This window comes from Alligator sinensis, unplaced genomic scaffold (assembly GCF_000455745.1).
Source record: "Alligator sinensis unplaced genomic scaffold, ASM45574v1 scaffold562_1, whole genome shotgun sequence".
Taxonomy (NCBI): domain Eukaryota; kingdom Metazoa; phylum Chordata; order Crocodylia; family Alligatoridae; genus Alligator; species Alligator sinensis.
In genome coordinates this window covers 1363166-1389697 of record NW_005842227.1, presented here as the reverse complement: position 1 = coordinate 1389697, position 26532 = coordinate 1363166, and the positions used below count along the sequence as shown (strand labels likewise).

The window sequence follows — 26532 nt, the reverse complement described above, 5'->3', positions numbered from 1 at the left end:
TAGTATTTGAGGGGGGTGTGTGGGGGAGGGGGGGGAGGGGGAGGGAAGGAACTGCTGTATTATCAAGGGGAAGTTGCCAAGCCCTATCTGACAATGGCAATAAGTGGCAGCTAATATTTGCCTCCAAGAAGTACAAATATATATATTTTAAATCTTTACATACACATCTGGAAAGGCTAAATGCTTTTTTAAATTTATATTACCATTCAAGTTTGTTAATACCCATGACACTTGAGCCAGTAGTTTCCAGTTTTGCCCACACTATTTTAAATAGACTATGCCAAAACATTTATCCGATGCATCAATTAATTTACTATTGTGCTTACTGCTTGAGTATCTCATGTCCCGTGTCTTATCTCTTCACGGTAGTACTCTCAAGTTTCTGTTTTGAGTTGTTAGAACAAGAACAAATTTTCTTCAATAGTTTAACACTTCCAAGAACGCTTGTATCCATTCTTTGTCTGCAGGGCCAAACATGCTAGTGATGATTTCAGTTTTACAGTTTACCTATTCATTTTTCTATGTTACTTTCTCTCATAGTTATGTTATTTCTGTTACATAAAACTAACATTTTTGTTAGCTTAGCTTTAGCCCATTAGCTCTTCTTGTCTGTGGGGCTGCCAAGAGCTCTTGTTCATCTTTTGCTAATGGTTTTCCCCAGATCAAAATGTCATCTGCGTGAATCCTGGTATCCTTCATACCAGCAAATATTTGTTGTATTTCCCTGTGAAAGGCTTCACATGCTAAACATAAGCCAAACAGACACTGTGGAAACAGTGTCTTCCAAAGCAGGTGTTGAACATCTATAAAGTAGGGTTAGAAAACCTGCTAGAACCCTGCTGATACATCTGTAGCAGAAAATGTTAATTTATTTAATGCTTTGATTTTTATACATAAATCAAGGGTTTCATCTTTTTTTTCTTCAGTAATCACCTATACCCATTTGGTCGCTTCTACTTCATATGAGTTTCCCAAAGTAATGAACTTACTCAGCCTCTCTTTCAATGTCTGGCTGATAGTAAAAAGAACTTTCCTAGCAGCATGGATTATGATGTGGTTTGCCTGTTTCAGGTCTATTCTTAACTCTGGTAAGAGCTTCCCTGTTTCCTGTAAGATTTCCCCAGACTCTCATCCAACTGGGCTGGCCACTTGTTTTCCAAATAATGCATCATATTGATGAGACCAAGATCTTTGGGCCCTATAAAGGCCTCAGGGTCTATTACAAATTTATCTTTTCCAGTTCAGTTATCTGGTTCCCCATATTCCTTTACTACAAACTAGCTCACTGCTGTAAGATCTGAGTTGTACCACCTATTGGCTTTTTAGCCTGACATCACTCACAGCTTCTTCTATAATTTCACTTTCTTCTTCAGAAATCCTCAGGTTAAAAAACCTCTCATCCATATTTTTTTGGTACAGTAGAGTACATGACACATTTTTATAATATACTTTGCTCCAAAGAATTTATAATCTAAGGGTGCCAAAGCATGTGATGATTTTCACCACTTAAAGCTTTCTAAAGCCTTCACTTAATGTATGTGGATGACTTCAGAATGTTTTTTAAAATGGTGGAAGCTGCCTTAATTAAACCTCATTGTATGTGTTTTAAACATAAGGAAAACTGAAGTAGTGGATTTCAGACTACCTTGTTCACTTTTATTGCACATGTATTGCAACTGGAGCTTTTCAAAGTGATAATTAGCTGCATTGTGCAGCATGCAGCACCCCCTGCCTTCTACTCTACAGAATTACAAGGCATGAAACTTGTACCAAACCATGAAACATCTATTAAGCTTTAAGGCTCTGTACTTAAAGCATGTTAAGTAAAGCACAAAAATTACAGCACTTTTGGAAATGCCAGCTCTACATATGTATGGGCACCCTAAAGTCCTATTTGTAGTCCCTGAAAATCCATTAAGGTATCTGCTTTTGCAAAATACTGTCAGCTTAGTCTTAAATACTGAGTCACAAAAGGCAGCAAAGAGGTGGAAGTGTCACAGACTTTATACATTAACTGCTTTTCTAGAATGCCAGCACCATGGAGTAAGATTGCAAATAGGTGTCTATTAGGTGGGAAAGGATCTGGCCCTAAGTATAAGACAAGAGATAATAGGTGGATATAGACAGTGACTAAAAGGAGACAATATTTGTCAACCAGGGCTTTTCAGTAGACTAACCATTGTCAAGGTTTTCAACACATCATAACAGAAGAGACTTTTAAGAAGAACAATAAAACACCTTTGTGGATGTCAATATAGAGCTACTCTCAAGTGCATGAGGCAACATAGGAAACAGGAAACCCTCAAAAAAGAAAAAAAAAAGCTAAAATATTCCACAAGGAATAGGTTACTGGGAATCTAATTAATACCAAGGGGACAGTCCTAAATTACAGCAAAATTCAAGACTTTTTTGGATTAATTTTGAAGGGAGGGAGACAGAGTTTAGCGGAAAAGGAAGACATTGAATTAATGCAAACAAACAAAAAATGTATTTGGGGTTGAAAACCCTTCATCTGCTTCTTCACCTCCTCATGTTCTCTATCTGTGATGTCAACTATTTCTTAATAGGAATGGAGAGGTAACAGTGTTATTAATACGTAAAAACCTACCACTGCAAACTAGGTTTGAGTGTAAAAACAACATGTTTTTGTGTCAATGCTGGGAAGATCTAAATTTAGGAATGCATTTCAGTGGGCAGCAAGGTGTTACATAAGTGCCCTGGTCTGTCTGAAGGTGGAAAATGCTGTTAAGAGTCTCTTATCCATATCCTCCAGAAATGCTCCATTCATGCTGATCCTGAAAAAAAGATTTTTCTACTCATCCATGACTTCTAAGAAGAGGAGGTAAGAACAGTGCCAAAACAGTACCATTGATATAGAGTTTTGCAGAGAGGAATGTGCAGAAGAAAAATGTAACTAGGGGTATAAATGTCAAAAGGTTTGGAGATGGTTCGGTTCAGATAAGCCTCCTAAAGTTCAGATGCTTATACAAAGCTTATCTGCACTTATCAAAACTCCTGATGTCAAGAATTCCTGGGAGAAGAGCTTTTATGAGAGACTTTTGATATTGTCTGGTTTTGTGAAATACTGCAACAATCTCTCTGGCTAACTGATTCTGATTGTCACAGAAATAAGGGAGAGCAGAGATGCAAGGAAAAAAGGAAACACCAAATAATTTTTTTTTAAAGTTAATTTTGTTTTTCCTTCTTCAAGGAAAATATCATTTGAGTTTGGCTCAATGGGTGAAATTATGTTCTTGTGTTATGCATACCTTATACCCTATAAGAACCATACATTCTTATCTTTTAGGAACAGATTATTTCTTTGTTTGTTTTAACTTGGGACTGGAACACTCAATGAAAATGTTGCCATTATGGGGCCAGAATTTCACTAAATGTTAAAACATTATTTCCATTTTTGCTCCTTTGTCATTTCTTAGATTTTTGCATTAGTCTTAGCATGGAGAATGAAATTAGAGTAGTCAGTTTCACTCTTCAGGCTCATCAATTTCACATGCATTAATACAGCCCTGCAGTGATTTGGTTGCAAACATTATAGGGGAATTCAAAGAAAATTCATGGGAACATTTCTATTAGCCCTAGGTTTCATAGAAGCTTGGTTTTTTTTTTTTAATGAAACCTAAATCTTGGGTTAAAATTGACCTGAAAATGTCTTCTTGGAAGGCATTTGTTAAACAAGTTTGTCCTTTTGTTCCAATTATTTCCTCTGTAGGGAATAATTCTGTATTGGCTTGGCCAACTTACTAGAAAGTCTATAACGGTCAGGAAAATCTATATCTTACTGATTTACCAGTAAGTTCTCAGAATTGCTACTTCTTATATGTAAGTCCTTTTTGACTTACATGGATATGTCAGAACAAAATTAAAAACAGTGATCACTAAAAATTTGTTTGAAGCCTGGCTTTTTCACTTCAGCAGATTTGCACTATGTAATTTTTTTTCTCAAAATGAGAAGCAAAAGAATAATAGAGCACACATGGCACTTATGACAGAGCAACCTGAAGTCCTTGTGAGACTAAACTATGTAGCCAGATTTTGCCTTGTGAATTTAGTTTACTGCATTCACATTTCAATATGAAACATTATTTGGCAGCTTTAGAGAGAACTGCATGAAAACATTTGCTAGATCTGTGGAAAGTATGCAAGTAGCACTATCATATCTGAAATTCCTAGCACTTTCATGTGACCCACATAAGTGTTTGTGATTTCCTCCTGGGGTGATTATAGACTTCCCACTTCATGGCTCTGTTGAATTAAGCACAGAAACTGTTTGTTAATAACATGGGGCCATATGCTCCCCTCACTAAACAACACAGCGGGGAGTAAAGGAGTACAAATACCAGTTTAATGAAGCTTTCCCCACGAAGGAGAAAATGATAGACAGCATGCTAACCTCAGCCATCTATCGGCTCACAGCCCCACCAATTGGACAGTGATCACCAGGGTTCAGGGGTGGTGAATACATTGACAAAGAGCAGTTTCTTTGTGTGTGTTGGTCTCTTGGGAAAGGATCATAAACTACACTTTTAATCAGCTAGTACTGATTGGCTCAGAATTCACCTTTTATAGCTGAAAATCCTACTCATTAGGGTTAAGAGCCGGGTAGGTGAGTCAATGTCTATACCACGTACTGAACATATCCTTGGAGGGTAATGGGGGGTCATGGCACCTCAGAGGGTGAATACATTTGACAAGGAATGTCTGGGGTTCCTACCCAAACCTATAAGGAAATGGGAGGCCTTGATTCATTCTCCTTCTGCAAGGGTGCTATTCTTTTTCCTCCCAGGAAGTATGAAATAATTACATCTCCAAGCCCAACATATATTTACCTAGCTGATCTTTTTCTTCATTTTTTAACATGGACAATGAAGAAAATGTACGTGAAGAAAATGTATACTTTTTTCATATTTATTTGTAATCCTGAGTTTGTTTTGTTGGGTGAATTTTGGTGGGGTTTCTTCCCATATAATACCTCCATTATGCTGATCTGAACGGAAATAATTATTAATGTTAAACTCTGCCTAACTGAAGCATAAATACACATACACGTGCCCCAGAATAAACCTCACACCTTGTAATGAGAAAGAAGAATGAAGACAAAAGTTTTATTTCAGAGTCATGACTTAATTCTGGCTGTGCAGAGCAGGGGCAGAGAGTATTGATCAGGATGCATATATGCATGCGTGTTCTTATCATCAAATTAGGCAGATTTCAACACACACACACACGTGGGTGTGTGTGGGTGTTTAAATCCACTGTTCTAAATTTCAGTAAGTTATTTCCAGTGATTAGTTAATTTTTTCAACTTATCAGTAAAATAAAAGTAGTATAGAAGTGCCTCATTTCATTAACTAAAATGTCAAGGGCTTTCTGAAACAGTGAAGACTTAGGCTTTTCTTCATCGTAGCTACATTTTTAGAGTTTGTAGCTAAAACTTATAATCTAAATCAATAAGCATATTGCTTTGAAACCTTGTTCATATTATCTCAAGGGTTTTGCTGTCTTTATTATAGACTCATGGGGATTTAGAGTCCACTTTTAGTAAAAGAACTAGTTTATATTCTGTAAAATCTCCAAATGTGGGTTATTTTTTTTTCCATGTATTTAGTAAAGGATATTTATACACAATATCCTGCTAAAGATTACTAGATGTTCCTAATGGATTCCTGTTGAAATGTAGGTTAAAATGCATTTTAATGCATTACTATATTTCCAGCAATGACACAGATCTGTTTTTCCCCTATCCAATCTATGTGCCCAGATTAGAGCTGGTTTGAAAATACTTTTCCATCCCAATTGGATTGAAAAGACAAAAATGTAGATTTTTTTTTTTAAGCAAAACTAAATTCTGCTTTGGAAGTCTTTGTGTTGTATCTTGAAATGTTGGTTTACATTCAAATTCACTTGGTTTAAAATGTTTTTGCTGCACAGAGGCAAAAATGATGTAATAAAGAACACTAAGAAAAAGGTAGCCAATAAATGGTGCATGGACAACAGCTCATTGATTTATACCAGATTCAGACTCTTCTATAAATCAAGGAAACCATAAAATTCATACTGATTCAGTAATTTAGATACTCTTAGTTATGTCTTCCAATGTTATATTCATGAACGGAGGCCATACACTAGAATTTTTTCCTTGAGATAGTCAGACATTATGTTGCATACAGCATGGTAGCTAGATGCACATTTCTATCAAGAACTTAATTTACCCTCCAGCATGAGTGTTGGTTGAAGCTAAAGAAATGTATTTCACAGTGATTCAGTTCATTGCATTCTTCAAAATCTATAATTAGAGTAGTCAAACAGGGACCCAGAGTGAATCATTTTCATTTTCTTCCTCAGAGGTCTTTTGCACAGATTCCAGAGATGTGAAGTTCTTTCCATTTCCCCCCTCTTCTGTCCCAAACAAAAGGAAGATGACAAGACAACACCTTTCCCATTCCAGAAGGAGGTTTTCTTTCAGGACCCACCACTACCCATTAACAAGCCACAGAGGTTATTGCTGAGCAATTTTATGTAAGGCACACTCTCTTTGCAAGGCAGGTGGGTGAATCTTCCTCTGTTCTCAGCTTCTGTGTTGCTCTGGAAATCACAGTTTAGACTTCCCACAACAGAGCCCAAAGCACTCCTTATCCTGTACTGACTCTTGGATATGAATGTGACCAGCATTAAGGTGCATTCCTTTTAGATAATCTCTAGATGCTCACAAAGGCATTTTGATTACACTGGTCTATAGTGAAGAAATGCTGTACTTTGCTTGCATACTACACGTGCCTTCCCCCATCTCCAAAAACAAATTTCCAGGCTACTGGGAGTGGGATGCAGGACGTGCTGTGTGCATGTGCACACCTGCACACATGCAAATGGCTGGGAAACAGCCAGGTAGCATGGAGAGCAGCTCCCTGCAAGTAAGTTTATGGGGGTAGAGAGAATATGGGGGGCACAGATCAAGGCCCTTACAATGAGAGAGAGATTGGGGCAGAGGCTGGGGGTGCTGCCCAGCCAGGGCAGCATATGGGGCCAGGGCAGGGAGTGGAATAGCCATAGGCAGCTCATCCAGGGGGTGCGCGGCATGTTGGGGGATGGCTACCCACTGCTGTGTGCAGCCCCCAGGGGGGAGGCATTGAAGGCATGTGCCCCCCACCCCAGAATTGTGTGTCGGGTGGGGTCGGGTGGGCAGGGGGCATGTGGCCAATGTGGGGCTCCAAGGGAAGAGCAGTAGGGTGGGGAGCCTGCGTCTGCCCCAACCTCACTCAGCTCTGGTCTGGCCATGCCACCAGTGCGGGGGTTGAGGGGAGAGAAGGTGGGCTTGTGTCTTACCTTCTAATTTGGAAAAGATGGTCACCTATGTGGTATGCAGGGAAACACAGCCATTAACATAGAGACCTATTATTTATGTAATTTTAGGTGTGTTTTTGAGTAACTTTTATTTAATACCTAAACTGCAATCCAGTGACTGCATTCCTTTTATACTGTCCTATCATATGAGGGATTGTAATATGGGAGCAAATACATTCTAAGAAACAGGAAGGGACAACTTTTTCTCAAATGAAAGGGGACATGGAAGAAGGAAACAAAGCTAGCAGATGGGCAGAGACAAGAAAATGGTCAGTAAAGAGATCATTAGAGGACCAGGTATATACTACAGACTCTTCACTTAGAATGAGGATTCATGAGAAAAGACAGTAAAGCCACAGTTTAAGAGAGATGGGGGAGGAAGTATACTAAAGTCATAGCTTAGGCAACAGTGTAAAATGGGCCTTTCAAATCATAACTAACACCACCACCCTCCTGATACAGCAATACTGGAGAATTAATGGAAATGTCAGCAATGTTTCCAAATCTTCAAGGAAATTCAGAATCAGAAAAAATGCAGGATTTAAAATGGGCTACTTTTACTTCATGCTGTGGCTTTGAAGTATATCACACTAGTTAAAGTATGTGCCACTGTCCATCCCTTAATATCTATTCTCTCTCTCTTTTTCCTTCTTTGTTCTTAATTAGTTTGTCTAAGCAACTGTTGTCTTCTCTTCTGCTTGTGTAAAACTGTTCTGACTTTGGCAATTTCAAAATTACATGTGGTTATAGGCTCCTGAATAACATTAACTTTTCCAAAAGAGCCATTATGTGATCTTCTCCCTTCAGCCTGGACAAGTCAGTTGAAGTAAGTCAGTGGTTCTCAACATTTTAAACTCAAGGGACTCCTCCATAACTTCCCTGAATTTGTACCCCGCAGTGGAGAGCCAATAAAGTTTTAGCTGCCACCACCAAGTGAAACTGCCTTATGCGCCTGTTTCCAGGAGAAGCATGAATGCAAAGCCAGACAGAGGAGCAGTTGTGATAGAACAGATACCCCTCCCACATTGTCTGGTAGTTTGTAAACAGGAAATACAGGTTTTGTAGAAGCCAAACATGGCTGTGCCCTACACCCAAAGAGTCTCCCCTGTGGGCTGCAGCCTGTGTTTTTTATTTACAAACTGCCAAACAATAGGGGAGGGGAGTAAAATAGGGAAGGAAGGAGAGCAAAACCTAATGTAGGCAGGAATACCCACAGCCACAAGTGCTTCCCTATCCAGCATCACATGCCTCTCCAGAAAAGAAGTGAACAGGCCAGTTTCACTTGGTCATAGTGACAGCAACAGCACCAGCAATGCAAAGAGCCTCACGGTGCCCAGCTGAGAACCTCTTGAGTAGGTTAATGCACCCACCCTTAAAGATGCTATACAGAGCAGCAATATCAAACCTGATTCCCTAAGAAGACTTGCAAGAACAGGTACGATGGAAGGACAGAGAATGACAGCGAGAGGTGGAGAAGGAAGAGCTTAATACATAATAAAAATATTTTGGATTTCTAAAGTACATTGAAGTAAATGGTGCATCTTTCCCAAGGCACACTGGATCTAATCCAGGTAGAGCTTTTCATCTGAATACAACAATGCACTTCATAAAGACTGGTATCTGCATCCTTTTTTAAAAACAAAAAACAAAGGTCACCGGAGCTCGCTGAAGACAAAGCTTGGCTAAGATCACATGAAAGGTCACTGGCAGAAAGGGGGACACCTCAGTGGAGGGAAGAAATAAAACAAATTTCCTCCCAGCAGATAAAGAATGGATACATTCCCTTTTTCTGGTGCAGTCCTTAGCTTAACATTTACAATTTTCAAACCTTGAACAACAACTCACCTAATTTTGGTTCAGGATTTTTAGTATTTTTGAACCATTGTACTCGTATCTTTGATTAACCTCTTTCTGTGCTAAAGATGATTCTGTTGATCCTGCTCTTTCTTGTTTCTGTTAACCAGTTTTTCATCCTTGGAAAATGAAATGTTCCTCTCATTTGGTTATTGCATTTCCTTATCTGATCCATATATGAATTTTATTGCAAGTACTTTTTTCTAAATAAACTGCCTAGTTGTTCCTCTTTATGTGACTGATTAGTGAATACCTGCTTTCCATATTACAAGTAACTCTGCTGAATTAATCTATGAGATAATTCACCACTGTGTTTTAATCTGCCATTCTGCTCTTTAGTCTCTCTCTCTCTCTCTCTCTCTCCTGGTAATGGGTAACAACTGGATAATTTGCCACTATTTACATTCCTCTGTAAATTCCCATGAGCACCAAGATCTCTGTTTTCAACATCTGGAATCTGCATTGCCTGGAAGTTTAGTTGGGTGACTTTACCAAGAAATTACCCTGATTTGTGTTTGCCAAATGGTTACCTAATATACCTTCCCAACTACTTCAATTACATGCAGTAATGTTCTAATGATATATAGGAAACTGGTCATAAATGGTCATTTCCATATGGAATTGCAGTGCTTCTGACATGCTCCTTCATTTTGAATAACAGGAACATTAATTTGACAGTAGATTGTATTGTACAACTATTATAATTTTAAGATTAAACATCGCTTAACAAATGGAGCAGCCTTTTTCCATTATGTCTTTTTTTTTCCCCATTATGGTTAATTGGTGGATAACAGTGCTTAACATTGTAAAAACTTCTTTTTGCTGATTAGCAGGGTTCAAACAGGCAGGGCTGCAATTTATTTATATACTATAGTGTGTCTCTCAACCACAGATTTATTCTCTTGTCAAACAATGGAACAGTGTATTTATAGAGAAAACATCACCCAAATTTGGGGAATAAGATAACCTTTTTCTTGACTCTTTTTGTCCAATTATTTTGATTGACACTAATCATAGCATTATAAATAACGATCTAATTAAGTTTAACTCTTTGTTCTAGCCATAGGCTCTGCAGAAATCCCTTTTTAATTTTCTGTTTGTCAAAGTTAGGGAAAGTGCCACTGCATTCATTGTAAGTGATGAGATTTCAGTCCCATCTATTTTTATCTTACATTATGACTATCTTTTAGATGATATAAACTAAGCCTACTATGCGAGATTATCAGGACATGCCACATTGTGACTGAATGACTGCACAGTACTTTATGGATCTTGTTATATTTTTGCTGCTTTGTCAGTTTTAGACTGCAATGCAAGACACCAGAAAAGAATGACATGTAGTTTACTAGTTTCATAGGCTATACCTAATAATTAGAAGTGGATGAAAAAAAGGATCTGTATGGTATGGAGGGAGAAAATATATGCTATAGGAATATGTTTAAAATGATTGAACACATTCCTGTTTTAAAATAAAAATTAATATTACAGCAATGTTACTAGCATTGTTATTGGACCAGTAAATTATATAAGGCAATGACAGAACAATTAAAGATCTTTTTAGGGGAGGGCTGACTTGGTATCTTTCACTTAATGGGTTTTGTACTTTGGGGAGGTAGTTGATTAATGTAGAGCCAGAAATATTATTTGCCATTACGTTATAATGAAATATATAGTAATATTCCTAAATAGTATTCCTGAAATTGTAATCCATCCCAGAGCAATTTAACACTGGTGATAATGATTATGCTTACAGTTCACCTGTATGTAACTCGTTGTACTCTGAAATCTCCAAAGCGCTTAGGTCAGGGTTCAAAGTTGTACCAAAATGGGACAGGAAGTGTTTAGGTGCCTAAGTCCCAAAAAACAATTTAAATTGGGCCTGCAGTGACAGCTGCAAAAATCATAAGGCAAGTGAATTTGATAGAAACCTGTTTTTGGACTGCAGAGTTCCCCATGCTAAAGCACATGCTCAGAAGTGATCAAAATGTTTCTCTGACTTACCTAAACACCAAGAAAGGCCCAAAGAGGCCTCCATCAATAGTTGAACACAAAGCATTATTTACTCACATCAGCAGCATTGTATTTCAGGTGGTGATAGGAATTCCTAAGTTTTGTCTAGTGGCCTACTGGCTACATGATTTAGCAATGAAATGGGGGAGCTGAGTGCTACGCTCTTTTCACTTTGACTAGATTCAAACCCACATCTTCCATTCCAAGAAGAATGCCCTAACCACCTTGAATATGCTAGATAAGGGCATTCTCCACCCCTACTGTTGAAGCTAGGCCACTGGGCAGTGAAGAATACAAGAACTGTAGATTTAAGTGCCCTGCTACCAGGACTACTTCATGTATTTAATAGTAGACAGTTATTGAGTTTTTAGGGTTAAAAACAAAACAAAACAAAAAGTCAGAAATCTGGCAGGAACCCAGGGTTCCCTCCTACCAGAAAGTGGCTCCTCTCTGAGCCACACAAGCATGTCTCTGTTCTTGTTGGCCCCATGCCTCTTCCAGGTTTGGTTGCCCAGTGGCCCACCTTCAAAAAGAAGGAATGGGGTGTGCCTTTACTTAGCAGTGTCCTGGGTAGTGGAAGATATGGGCGCAAATCCCTTCAGGCTGAAAAAGGCCTATAATCTAGTCTCATACTTCCTGGACAAAGGGTCTTGCAGAAAAGATGAGCATTAGCCATTAGGAAGTTTTTCTCAGTAACAAGACAAGGAAGGCATTAGGAATCACAAGTAAACAGAAGCTCTGTATATGTGGGAAAGTTCCTGTGCCCAACAGCTGTCTTCTTAAGAAAGTTGTGCAGCTTTGTGGTAACAGTACCACTTAGCCCAGATAAAGCTACACTGTGCTTATGGTATAGGATGTGGTGACAAGCTTATGCCAGGCTCCAGATCATATCTGGACCTTTGGGTTCTTTATGCATTGGATGCACAGGGCAAGCAACAGCTGTGGTGGGGCCAGTGGCAGCAGGGGTCAGAGGCAGCTGGACAAGCAACTGTAAGCCAAGAGGCTATTTTTTGCAGTGGAAGGTATGGTGTGACTGTGGCCGAGTGGCTTTGGAGTGAGTTGGATGTTTCAGCACAGCTCTCGCTTGCTTGCCTGTTGCCACTACCTATGTCCAATGGGACCCCATTTCCATGGCAGGCCCCACCATGATACCCATACCTCCAAATCCTCTAATTCAGTAGCAGCCAAGCAGATGAGATGGACTAGCTCCATGGCCAGATCTTGCCCAAGGGCCATAGATTTATTACCTCTGATATAGGAGACAGCCCACAAGGAACAGTACAGCATGCTTGAGGACCTTCTTGGCAGGCACAGTAAGTTTTCCATGTCCGATATGGTCAGTCAGCATGAGTCAGGCACATCAGCTCCTGAGAGGGGTAAGTGTTCAGCGGAGATGGTACTGCACAGTCATTACTGAACATTTATTTAATACTTGTATTAGCAAGTACTAAATAAATGCACAGTAACCAGTTACTGCGCAGTAGCGCCGATGAATATCTTTCAGGTGATGCTACTGAAGAGTAGCCTAACAATACTGTGCAGCAGTGTATTAACATGCTATAGCATCTCATGTAGACATGCCCAGTGTTTCTTATTAGCTACACCTAGGTACCTCCAAGCTTTCTTAGAGGCATATATAATATTATTCACTATTATCTGTGTAATGCTTAAGCACTGAAAACTGAATGGCACCTGGTCCATCTCTGAAATCTCTCTATTGCCAACTTGGGATCCTAGGTATATAACATGGTCAAACTGAATCCACCTTTACAACAAGGAGCTTAATACTTACCCACTGTGATACCCAAACAGTATATTGGATCTAAAGCCATTCTGAGCCATGCACAAAGACTGTTTTGTCCTCCTTGAGATCCAGTGGTCCTGTTCATGAATGTAACCACTGAGATCCAATTGTACAAATCTGCAAAACTTTTAAGCATCTCAGTGGTTTTATACCTATTGGCCTAGCTTTGCTCCATGAAGCCCGTGGGAAAGCAGGATCAAATCTATAACAGAATTCAGTAAATGAAAAAAGACTCAAACTTGCCTCCAACAACAGCAGGTATCTTTCTTGGACTTTGTTCTAGAAGTAGACGAGGTCCTGCACATAAAACAATGAGTTAAATGGTGCAGAAAATGAATATTATCATTATTCTTTATTATTTAATCACTGATTTGTAATCGCTGCCTTCCCCTCCCCCACAACTTGTATTATTCATAGCTTGAAGTATAAGCTCATTGACTGGAATATAAAACTGCTATTAAACTCAGGTTTTTAAAACAGATTCAGAATTGTTCCTGACTAAAATATTGCATTTCACATAAAATTTGTGCATATCTTCCAGACATCATGGGAGCAAAATGCATATCTTAACAAATGCAACAATTTATTATAAACAGACATTTTAAAGTAGGACAGACAGGGTGACTCAAGTTGAACACACATTTTGACATTCCCACAGTTCATTAGACTGTAAAAACTCAGAAGAGTAATACTGTAATAAAAGGTTACATATTCATGACCCTGCATCTATAGTAAAAGCATATTTTCTTCTGTCAAACAAATGATCTTCAGTTGTTCCCTCAAGTCCACTTATTATGAACTGTTTGAAACGTTGTTTGAAAAATATTGTATTTTTTATCCTCCAGGAGTATTCTTAATTAGCCAGCACCAAGTGGGTCATACACTGTAAACATTAACTAGATTCTGATCTCTACTGCCTATTGAAATAGCTTTACTAACTGGCAGCATAGGATTACAACTTGAATGTTGTATAAATCTACTGTCTGTGTGCAGCTACTATGTTCTTTCAGACTAGTTCTCAAACCTAATTTATTTTCAACAAATTTATAAACCAGACAATCTATTTTCCTTCCCTATTATTTATATTTTAGTTATTTTCTGTTCTGTGGGTTAGCAGTAGGGCTGCGCAAAGCTTCGGTCCCTGATTTGATTCAGTGGAGACTTGGCCCGACTCAGTGGCCAAATCTCCGAATTCAAATCAAACCAGAGGACCCTTTAATCTCTCCAGATTGAATCAGAACCCTCTGAATCAATTTGGACAGATTCAGAAAGATTTGGAGATTTGGACATAGAGACAGCTTTAAATGTTTTTTCTACATACCTCTAAGTAGCAAGGGCTCGTGAATACTGCGATGCTGGGGCACATGGAGCATTCCACAAAAGCACGGGGGGCTCCCCAGCACACACCAGCAGACCCAGAAGTGGACCAAAAGCACTTCTGGTCTGCTTCCAGGTCTGCCGGGGAGCACGCAGGGGGCCCCGCTGCCCACCCCCCTGGCTCTGCAACTGGTGCCTCCTTGGTCTGGGGGGGGCACCCAGGGCCCCCCTAGGGCTGATTGCCGAGCTGAGAGATGGGTTTGGGGGCCCTCCATGCTCCCCAGCAGACCCAGAAGTGGACTGGAAGTACCCCGCACTCCTGTGGGATGCTCCATATGCCCCAGCATGGCGCGATCATGAGCCATGCCTGCTACCCCAAGGTATGTAAAATAACTTTTAAAGTTGTGTCTGTGTCCGAATCACTGGTTCTCTGAATCAGCACTGAATCTTCAGATTTGGATTTGGCCAAATTGAATCAGGGACAGTGATCTGAATCAACAGATTGAATCACTATCTCTGACTTGGGCCGAATCCAAATCAAATAGAGCCCGCTTCACACACCCCTAGTTAGCAGTCTGTTCCCCTGACCATTGTCTCATTTGATATTACTTATAATGTTGCATAATCACCTTTGGTTTAGTGTCTTTCATTTGGTATAATTAATTAGTTATAATCCTAATAGGTGTACACCCCTTTTAACTAGTCAACAGCAACCATTCATTGCTATGACTTAAGGTGCTGTAACTTTAGCAGTTACAGATTTTACAGCTCAGTTCTTAGGAGCTGTAACTAGTGGACTGGAAGCTTAAGGGCCTAATAAACTACAGCATATAACCACAGCCCAGTATACTTGGGGGTAAAAGTTATTCCAGCAGCTAGATGTTCACTGGTACTTAAGATGTGACAAGTTGGTTTCTCTCAGCTGCCCATCATAAACTCCAAACCACACTAGTTGGAAGACTCATAAGTCTAAGCTAAAAACTGCATAAGCACTGGAGAATGAGTTACTGTTGTTATCCCTATACGAAATGCCCCCACATAGATGAAGGACAGTGTGCATAAAAAACATGCTGCTTTGAAGACAACATTGTGTTTTAATGCTCTTTTGGTGGTGGTGTTGCTAAATGCCAGTTATTTGTAAATATGCAATTTAATTCATATAATAATTTATAGAAAATATCATGTGGAACTGCACAAAACTTGGTTATTATTCCCAAACCATTAACAAAATGATGGCATTGTAGGTTTCATAAGAATGCTATTCTTTCAGTAAAAACTCAAAAGGATATTATTAATATTCTTAGATAGGGTTGCTTTAGCTTTGTACCAGTTACATTAAGGAAGGACATAGGTTAGGAATTCCACGTTTTTGTAGACATCAAGGGTTTAGTAATCATGCTTGTCATATCAAGGAAGCAAACCAGTTAAATACATAGTTTCCAGCCAGGTCAGAAATAGCATGAGATTAGTGTTTCCAACACTACAGGATTTTATGATTTGCAGATCTACTCCAAGGTGAAGTCCAAAAGTATCAGTAGTTGAAAAATGAGTACAGAATTGGGAAAAGAAGCTCAATTTTTCCTACTTTCAAAAAAGGTTCAATGAAAGTACTGGACAGAAGTTTAAGTCTGTTTCCTCCTTCCTCTACCCCCCTACCCCTGCACTGAACTACTATGCCTATCTTGAAGTGATAAATTATACAATTTGAACTAATTGCTTTTTGTAAGGGATGATAAAAGGGAACTGCTCAGCATGTTGAGTAGGTCAGTAATTAGGAAGGATGGTTGGTAATTTTGTGCTGCATGATAAAAATCTATCTCCTGGGGTACAGATCTAGTACCTATAGGTCAATGTACAGGACAGCCCTGTTACCTTGCTGTCCTTTGTTATACCAACAGAGTTATAATGATTGCTACAGTGTTATTTAATATAATCCCAGAGCTAGACCATTTACCACTAATGACTTGTCAAGTTCTGTTTTATAAGGGTTTTTTTTACAAGTTTTAAGCAAATCACTTATTCCATGCAAATTGACCACATGACCCAAGTACAAGAGTGTTTAAAACACCAAAAGCTTCAACTCCACAGATCAAAAAGTCTCCCTTAGGCCAAAGTGTTTGTTCTGAGCAGGTTCTTATACATCCTGATAAAAATCTTCTTTAATGTTTCCATGTGTTATTAAATGTCTGCCTATTCACTTTGATGGGAAGGCAAAGGACAGTAGCCAAATAAATATTTCATCCATTCTTTTGATGAAATATGTTAAAGGGGATATCCTAAGTCAAATTTCTTTTCTCTGTCTCTCTTCCCTCCCTCCCTGGCAAGTTATAAAGCAGAGATGATTTCGCTACTGCACAGAGAACTCAAATAGAAATGAGGAATTGGTTTTAACAGATCTGACCATTAGGATTTAATGGAGTCCACCTTCCTGACTCCAGCAGTGCCTAGAGTGTTTATGCTGTAAATGAGGGAAGGACAGAGATTCTTAATGACCCTATAGATGATCAAGTTGCTCCGGAAAGCACAAGGAGTTCTCATTACCAAGATTACAGTTCATATTATTAGAACTTAAATTATCTAGCTGGCTAAAATGTATCCACAGCCCTGAATCAGAATTCTAGTAACAAGTACTCTGAAAGGATGTCTGTATGTGCAAAAGATTTTTACAAAATATATAGCTATTCTTTTAAGAACATACCTTATTTTTCTACAGTGGACCAGTGAAATAGAGACACTTTTTTTTTTTCTTTTTTTGTTTAGGGCCCGATTTTTCCCAATAATCAGACATGGAGAAAAACGTACATATTTGGTAACCTGCTATGTACATGCGGTTATCATGGCTAATTAACTGGAGAGCTGGACAAATAGCGAGTTTGTGTCTAAAATTGCTGTAATTGCACTTGACTTTTTTGAATGTCAGTTGCTCGAGGACCAGGTAATGTTAGTGTAAAGTAAAAAAAAGGTGAAACACTCAAGTTCCTGTAAGCTCACTCACCTGTTGAAGAAAAACAATCACTAATAGTAACATCAAGACATAAGTAGTTTTTTTTCCACTGATTGAAAGGAAAAAATATTGTTCCATATGTAACAGGAGGGTTCAAGACACCAGATGTTAATATGACTGGATCATTCAGACTAAACTGAAACCAGGTGACTGTAGCTTCATGAGCCTTGCATCACCAAAATGTATAAAAACATTAGAGGTATGATGAAAAGATGCCTTCTGATTGGATTTATGCATATTTCAGAATTTATGTTTTATGATGAGGAATACTACACATAGTGTAATTATCTTAATTTCCTTGTCTTAGGGAACATCTTTCTAAATGTGTGAAAAATGTCACATTTAGATAAAGATAGCAAAATAAGCCTCTGTCAAGACAGATATTTGCTGGGGTTTTTTTGTCTGCCCTCTGTTTGCATGAATCCAATCTCCTTTGATGTCACAGGGTGTAGCCTCTAGATTCATTTTTTTCTACCTCAAAATATAATTAAACCAAAGAAATTATTCTCTAAGAATAGGCAACAGCAGATATTGTTATAGACAATCCCTCGTTCCCAGAAGCTGGTACTTGCAGCAACAAGACAATGGAATGCAGCACTCGGAAACTCTCTCCCCCACAGAGAGGTGCTTACAGATAATTTTTATATCTTGTTTGTATTCAAGCAAATGCTTAGCTAAATAGATGCAAATATACAGCATATCCTACAGGTCAAACTTAGTGATTAGGCACAAAGTCTCAAAAAGCCTGGGAAAATATCTCAAGTATATCTGGGCTTTATACATTTTACATTGTCTGTAATAAAATCAGTTTAATTAGAGAAAGCACCTTTTCTTGTGTTTAGACCAAAATTCAAACCAAGTGCTTATTAATGCCTGGAACCACAAGAAAGCCCATGAGATTTGTCAAGCTTACTTCTAGGCTAGGGACAGACATTACACACAAACCTATTTAAGTGTTCAGAAACCAGTTTAAATCTGAAACAGAACAGATGTTCAGTGCACATAAACCAGTTTGAAAATGGCTGACACCAGTTTGAGATAAACCTGGTTGCATGCAGCAGAGTCAACTGATTTGGCTCAAACCAGTTTATGCATTGTCTGTCCCAGATCCCTTGCTGGTTTAAGGTAAACTGGAGTCTCTCAGAATCCCAGCATGCTCTTGAGCTGGGTGGGGCTCTCTGCTTCACAGCAGGGCTGGCCCCTCTCCTCTATGTCTGCCTCGCTTCTCCATGCTAAACAGAGATTATTCCCTACGGCCCCTCTGCCTTAGCAGACACTTCGGCATTAGCTAGTAGACCACATGCTAGTTACAGTTTGTGATGTGGAAGAGACAAAGGAAGACAGGCTTTTTGGAGCTAATCAACAGGTAGCTTAATGTCCTTCCTTAAAAACGCTGTTTGGAAAGACTGGTTTGCTCCCCTCCCTCCCCCTCACCACTCCCTGCTAAGCAGGAATTCCTTGCTCCTCTCTGCCTTGAGAGGTGTCTGTGTATTAGCCAGCAGACTACATGCTGGGTCTGTGCTGAATTAACAGATAGCTGGTAACGTCTCTCTGTTTTCTTAATGGGGCAATAAACACTGAGATAAAGGTGATAAACTCTGTCATCAGCTACCCCCTCCCCCTCCCACCTGGCTTGCTTGCCTGTCAGTTTGCTCCAGACAGTATATAGAAGCAGGGAGGGACAGTGAAAAGCTCTGTATCATCAACAGATGTATGCACTGCACACCTACCCTTGCCTCAGAGTTCTAGCCCAGGGCTTCAGGATGGCAACACCTCTGCCCCTTAAGCAGTGAGTGGAGAAAAGCCTGGGACTGCAGGCAGGGTGTGGGTTTACACCTCTCCCTAGTAAGAGCCCTGCTGGGGCCTGGCCACCCCCCACTCAGTGTAGCTCTGTGGAAGGGCAGGGAGGGCTGCTGTAGTGCCCCCCAGCTTGCAGCCTAAGTCACTTCAGGCATGTGCCTGAGTTTCCTCAGTCCAGAGGGACTGTCTGTATGGTTGGAAACCAGTTCAGCCTAGCCAGGTTAGACTAACTTGCAAAGATTGAATCAATTCAGGCTCAGGCTTTTTGAATGTCTGTCCTTAGCCCTAGAGAACTGAAAACTGGATGGAATCCTGATGTTCTTACTAATTTTGACAATCAAGTGAGTTTTGACAATCAAGATGAGAAAAATCAGTCTCTCTTCATACTACCAGTATTTTCTTCTCATACTTCAGAATTGATACTTTTCTGAAAAAGGGTTTCTTCACTCAGCACGTGTGTCCTGAGAAAAATGACAGGCAATTTGAATCTCCAGTAGAAAAGTACAGCCACATAGCATCTATTAAAAAAATATGACTATCTTGAAAAAATATATATCCATTCATTTTCAGGCAAGAATGGACTAAAATTAGGTCTATCAAATTACCAACACTTCTGAAGGTAAGTATTAAAGTGGCACAAAATGATACGAAAGAAAAAAGACAACAGTGTACAACAAGTTTTGATTTTCCAAATGGTGTATGGAATTCAGTGGTGCAAAAATGGAGGGCTGAGTTAGAGAATAAGGAATTCACAGATGGTAGCATTTACAGCCAGCATGTCAAACATGCTGAGCATCCATGACTTCCTGTTTTTCTGTACCATTCAGATTGAGTTTCTTCATTAAATAGATCAGGGATGCCAAATCCTATGGCATGTATGCCATACAAGTGGCACAGGCAAACTGTATGATGCATGCTGCAGATCAGGGAAGGCACAAGCAGCATGATGGCAGATAGGGCATGAAGCAGAAAGCAGAGCAGCAGATCAGGCAGGGGAAGGGGATTATAGTAGTGTGCAGGAAGGGTGCCGGGCTAATTTGTGGCCTGCCTGCCAAGGTTTCCCCCACTGAAATGGATAACTGCTCAGAAGACAGTGAGGCCCCAATGTCATATTGGTCAGTGTTTCCTGAGAACAAAACACTGTAATAGGACTAGGATATTCAGCAATTATCAGCTGCAATAAAATCCTTTAACATTCATAACCCCTCACATTGCTTATCTACCAGATAGAATGATTATGGTGCTTCAAAGGAGAGTGATTACACATTATCTTACACAAACATTTAACATGTTTCACTACGGTTTAAAAATCATTTGAAACAGCATAGTCAGCTTGGAGTTCTGGATATAGTCCAGCATTTTTCTCTTTCTGTTTTTCGTTAAAGCATTGTAAATGCTTTTAAAAATAAACTATTAAAATAATCTAATAGTCTTGGGGAGTCATCCCTCTAATTAGCTAAAGACAAAGAACAGTAGGTTAACAATGAAGATATATAAGGATGTATGCAGATAAATATGATAAATGCTCTTTAGGAAGGCCTGGTGAAACACTGAAGATCATCTCTTTTGCAGTCATTGCACATTATGCTGAGTAGAAAGCAAGACCTGTTTCTATTTTGTACAGTGTGTGATTTTTAGTTAATCCTTGTTTCTTTTTTTAATGCAAACATATTGAATTCTTCTGAATAGAAATACTTTCTTGGACCCTGCTGGGGTAATTAGCTGGAAACTAAATGGGCATGAAGTTCCCACAGATCTGACTTCAGGTTGTTGACTTTGTGTGCACATCACAAGGTGAAGTAGTTCAATCCACTAACCTTTCACTGGGCCACATATTTTCATTAAAAATTATACCTCAGAATTTTAGTTTGGTGTTTTTGTCCTGCTTTCCAACAAACATTTATCCCACACAGTTTGGCAGTCTCTGCCCAGGCAAAGCTCAGGGCATAAGACAGGCTTGAAATGCATTGGCAGAGCTGTGAGGTGAACCTTTTACTCTGCCAGAACTATCAGTCATGACCATAAAAAGAATCTAATCAGCACAGAGTTGCGCAGCTAAATCCACTTAGTTCAGTATATTCTGGGAGCTACTTTTTGTGAAATTTTTTACTACTGAGTTTCCTAGGCTGCTTGTACACATGATGATTGTCACCATGTACACGTGACACAAATTTCCTTTGTGTGGCTTCATAGTATCACACAATACATGTGTGCAAGGTTTGGGGGTTTCAAATGAGTTTGCAACATTGCAAATTGCAGAGATGCAGCTGTCGGCTTGCCCTCCTGCTGCAGGAGAGACGGGCAGACTCCACAACAAAAAAGGATTGGGCACCTCTCTGCTGCTTCTCCCTTCAGCAACAGAAACGGTAAGGGCCCCAATTCTTCTTTTTTTTTTCTCCAGAGAGCCTCCCTGCCTCTCCCATGGCCAGGGAGGTGAGCTGTCGGGGTCCTGAGTGGCCCCTGATCTGAAGAGGCCCCTGATCCTTTCCTCTGTAGTGCCAGTGCCCCCTGGGGCCACCTGGCTGGGCTGCTGGTGGGCTGGAGTCTGCTTCAGCTAGGAGGCAGCACCCAGCTGGATCCAACTCTTCCCTGAACCCTCCAGGGACTCCAGCACCCTGTGCACTGTGTCTCTGCTGCCTTCTCACCACCTGGGACTGCCCGGGAATGGGCTGGCTTTCCCCTGGGGCAGCACAGGGAGGCAGGATGGGGAAAGCTGGGTATGCTGGTGACCAACAAGAATGATGCATGGAACGCTGGAAGCCCACCACGCCTGAACTTTCCTGAGCCTGCCTGGGCTTCCAGCACCATGTGCATCATCCCTACTGCCTTCTCCAGCCACCAGCATATCCAGTGCCCTCCTGCTACCTCCCTGCACTGACCTAGAGGCAAGCCAGCCTGTTTCTGGGTGGTTCCAGGTGTCGGGAAGGTAGTGGGGACAGTGCACAGGGTACTGGAAGTCCTGGCAGGCTTGGGGAGGAGTTGGATCTGGCCAGGTGCTGCCTCTGAGCTAGGGCAACCCCTGGCCCACTAGCAGCCCACCTGGGTGGCTCTGGGGGTTGACACCACCATGGAGGGAAGAGGACTGTGGCCTCCCACAGCTCAAGGGCCACTTGGCCCCCCCAGCAGTTCACTCCCCAGCCATGGGACAGGTGGGCTGGCTCCAGGAAAACAAAAAAGGACCCCTCTCCATAACATGTCAGAAGAATTGAAATGGTGGCTTTCAAAGAAAAACCCACCATTTCAATTTAGGGGGCATAAAACAAAACCCTGGGGATTAAACCCTGTCACATGTACAAGTGCCCCTCATGTTTGAAAGTGTTTGCCTTGGCTCTTGTGAAAACCCTTCCCAGTTTTGCTGTTCAAAAACATGTAACCATCAAGGAAGCTTTTTGTTGAGACACCTGGGAATATGTACATCTAGTCATACTTCTCTTTAAACAGAAAGAACATTGGAGAAACTGGTGAGAGCTGCATGCACTCTGGCATCCAATGGGCCCCAGACATCGAGGAAAGGGCTCTCAGAGAGGGTCTATAGAGATTCAGATAACACATTTAAGGGAAATAAAACTATTTTTCTGTTCCAGGTGTTGCATGAGAGTAGCTTGTGGTTCACAGCTCACAAGGTCAATTTAATTTGATTGCTTTTCCCTATTGCCATATCCCAGAACTATCTCAGTAGTATCACTCAGCTATTTTGCAACCAGCGAATCTTATGCTATATTTAGCCATATACTTGCAGTCAGTTATTGGAAAAACAAACACAATGGTAAACAAATACTACATGCTTGTTATGGACTGTTAAAGTCATTATTGCATATTAAAGAGTGAGAGAAATATAGTAGCTTCCATGGTAATTGTACAATGACAGGGCATCTTTCCCCAACTGAATGCTTGGCATCCTGTGCAATGATCCACAGTATAATTCACATAAACTTCAACACTTTTTCACATATCTATCCTGGCTCATATATCACCTACTACTTGCCATCCATACTCAAATATTAAGATGAAAAAAACCCAGAAGGAAAAAAAGGGATTGTTCTGGCTAGCAAAAATTAAGCAGACTGGAGGAAGTCCTTAATTTGCTTGCAAACAACGATTGATATGTTGGGATTATCTGTTCCACAGTTTTTGGTTTCTTTGCACTTGAATTTCCCTCCTATATATCGCCAGTTAATACCAAATTACATTAGTCCAATCACCGTTTTGAGAATCTTAATGCTAAACAGGTGGACCAATTACAATACTGTTTTAGGAGCTTTGAAGCTTTACTCCTAACTTGAGGAAAGAATATACGTGAAAAATCCTGATGGACAAGGGCAGTCTGTCATTAACAAAGCCAAGTTACAGATATCAGGCTGCAGAAATTCTGGTTCCAGATCTGTTCACTTGAAAGCTTCTACAGCATCTCTGATTGAGTTTTTTTGCCAGAAGCAAAAGAGGAATCGAACGGTAATTTTTATGTTACCTGTTGTGTCTATATTTGAAAACAACGAGAAAAGCTGAATATATAACCACTTTTTTTTCTGAAGCTATTTTTTTCAATAATGCAGTTTGAAGTTAAATCACAATGATCTGTAATATTTGATTAGTTCATCTATCCAGACGATGACCCAGGAGTGCAAAGGTATTTTAGATGACTACCTCCTATTTAGATTTAATAGGTTCTATCCTGATTACTAAAAGGATAGGCCCATATCGTCAGAGAGATAATACTCAATGGGTACATCCAGATGTGCATGGATGTTTGGTTCCCTGGGGACAACAAGCAGTGGTGCACCTTGTGCCACAGCTACTTGTCCTCAGGGAACACCCATGCTGCGTGCCTTGGTGCATGGCAAGTTACCCTGGAGGTGGTAGGGAAGGCTGGGGCTAGCACTGTGGAGGCATCCCAGGGCTGCAGCTGCAGCAATTCTGCCACGCAGAGCCTGGCCATCAGCTGCAGTGCAAGTTCCAAGCATCCCAGGTTCACTTTTCAGCAGTAGGTCAAAAAATATCCAGGGGTAAAAAAAAAAAACCATGAAAAAAAACAATGGAGCAGCATATGCATGGGCAGTACACCCTTGCAGCACAGAAAACACTGTGTTTTGTGTGTGTGGTATGTGGTGCTGCAAACTTGTTTGTGATGCCACATACTGCATGCCTGTGCTCATCTGGTTGAGCCCAATTGGTGCATTTACACATGCGCTTTAATGCTCATTAGCCTATTATAATGTGCATTAATGAAACATAAGAAAAATGCTTTTTACTGAATGCACATTAAAAGAGGCTAGTGAGCATTAAGCATCACTTTAAAAGCATGCTCTTTATTTAATGCACATTTGCCTAGTACCTCAAAATAGAGGGTGCCTGTACATGAGCGCAAAGGCTGCTATGATGCGCTGTAATTAGAGCGCATGGGAGCAGACTCGATTAATCAAGTCTGCTGGAGTATGGTAATTACCACACTCCAGGTAGCTTCCACATCTCATGTATCAGAGTCCCCATGCTTCAAAATGGTGGTGGGGCGCTTGAACTAAAGCTCGTCAAATGAGCTTTAGTTCAAGTGTCCCTGCCACCAGTTTGAAGCGCAAGGACACTGATAGACAAGATGCTGTAGTGTTTTAATTACAGCAGTTTTCGGAGCTACTTTGATTAAAGCACACCCCCCCACCCCAGCCCTGGAACACATGTAAAAGTGCCCAGAGGTACTAGATTTAATGTACATTAATGAAAGTGCATTAATGCATGTGCAGATGCACCAAATAAAGATTCTTTTTCCTTTAAAAGCGCTAGGTTTTAATAGTATTGGGAATCACAACTGTTGATATTATGGACAACATCACAAATTCTGTTTAAATGCACATGTAGGAGTTATAATTGAACAAAGCAGTATCATTCCTTGTGACAGTCATTTTTAGAAGCCATTTGCTTTTACAAAAAGTATAGGGTTTACAACCTGAATCTTTCAGACTGAAAAAAATCATACATACACAGCTGTTGCCTTCAGGATACACCCACACAAATAAGCAAAAATTGTACTCACTGGTAGGAAGGTTAATAGGAATTATAAAGGTATGGAAATAGCTATTTGAGGAGGTGAATGATAGTTTATTGTAATACAGCATGGAGTTATTCCTTCAGTGCTCCTTCCCCTTTTTAGCAGTGATCTTCTAGACAGCTCATTTCTAGGAAGGATGCTCCTGAGACTCAGAAGATAGGAATTTAAGTCCTTGCTGTGCCAGAGACAGCTTTTCTGATTTTGGGAAACTCATTTAGCCATTCTAGCACCTACTTTCCCATCTGTAAAACAGGGTTAACAGTACTTTCATCCTATAGGCATGTTGCAAGTATAAATTCACTAAAGATGAAGGTACTTGGTCCCTATGACAGAGGAGGCCACAGAAAATAGAAAAGACTTTGCCGACACTTACCATAATTACCTGAATATAAGACAATCCTGAATTTAAGACAACTCTCCAATAACCAGTTTCCATTCATGGAAAATGTACACATCTGTCTCTTGCATGTACAGAATCTAATTATTGGAGGATCATCTTAAATTAACGCCCCCCCCACACAGACATACACACTACCGCATGTGATGGGGGCATAGGCACTGAGGGGGACTGTAATGGGGTTGGCAGTGGGAGAGAAATGCAGCTTGCCCCCTGCCTCCTGTCTCCCCCCCCTCACCCCCCTTGTTCCTGCCCCCCCCACAGCCTTACTGCACCACTCCCCCTTCCCAGACCTGCTTTCCCCCTTCCATGCCACTACTGCCCCCCTAACCTCAGGCCCCCACCCCACCTTCCCAGCCCTGCCTCTTCCCCCTTCATGCTTCTTCTGCCTCCCACAGTCTTGGGAACCCTCCACCACTTCCCCCCATCCTCCCTCTTACCTTTTCTCCAATGCCAGCAAGCTCCATTCCTGTTGTAGTTTGAGGCACAAAGCACAACTCTAACCTGATCCCATTGCAGTGGCCTGGAGCCAGAACTGCTGCTACAGGGCCAAGCCATGCTCTGTGCTCCAGGCTGCAGTGGAGATGGAACATGCCAGCACCAGAACAAAGATAAGGGGGTTGCAACAGCAGGGGAAGAGGGGAGAAGTGGCATGGCAGGGGAAGCAGGGCAGTACAGAGGAGGATCAGTGCAGGGTACAGAGATGGTGGGTCATGGGGCAGGTAGGAGCTGCAGCTCCAGCCCTCACCCAGGGTTGGGGCCAGCTGCCTGCCCCATGCCACCTCATACTTGATTGTAAGATGAGCGAGTCCCCCTCTCTCCCCCGCCATGTTAAAACCCCTCATCTTTTAACTGGATAATTATGGCACTCTATGTTGAACTTCTTAAATTTAAGGAGGGTTCCAGACATAATCTAGGCTTTTGTCATTTCCTTATGCACCTGCCGC

At 40.7% G+C, this 26532-nt stretch overlaps 1 protein-coding gene and 1 long non-coding RNA gene across 35 annotated transcripts in view; one reads left to right on the top strand and one right to left on the bottom strand.

Annotated features, from left to right (window-relative positions):
- Positions 1 to 26532, bottom strand: part of TRDN (triadin) — a 366530-nt gene that overhangs the window by 192594 nt on the left and 147404 nt on the right. For all 34 annotated transcript variants that reach the window (XR_003094912.1, XR_003094911.1, XR_003094913.1 and 31 more), the window contains one exon: positions 13271 to 13324. Coding sequence is in view for 30 of the 34 variants with exons in the window: in XM_025208370.1 (XP_025064155.1) it covers positions 13271 to 13324 (54 nt within the window). In the remaining 4 variants the exon portion in view is untranslated. The remainder of the gene's footprint in view (positions 1 to 13270; positions 13325 to 26532) is intronic.
- LOC112550861 overlaps positions 1 to 26532 on the top strand; it is a 91782-nt gene that overhangs the window by 14677 nt on the left and 50573 nt on the right. The gene's annotated exons all lie outside the window — the stretch shown is intronic.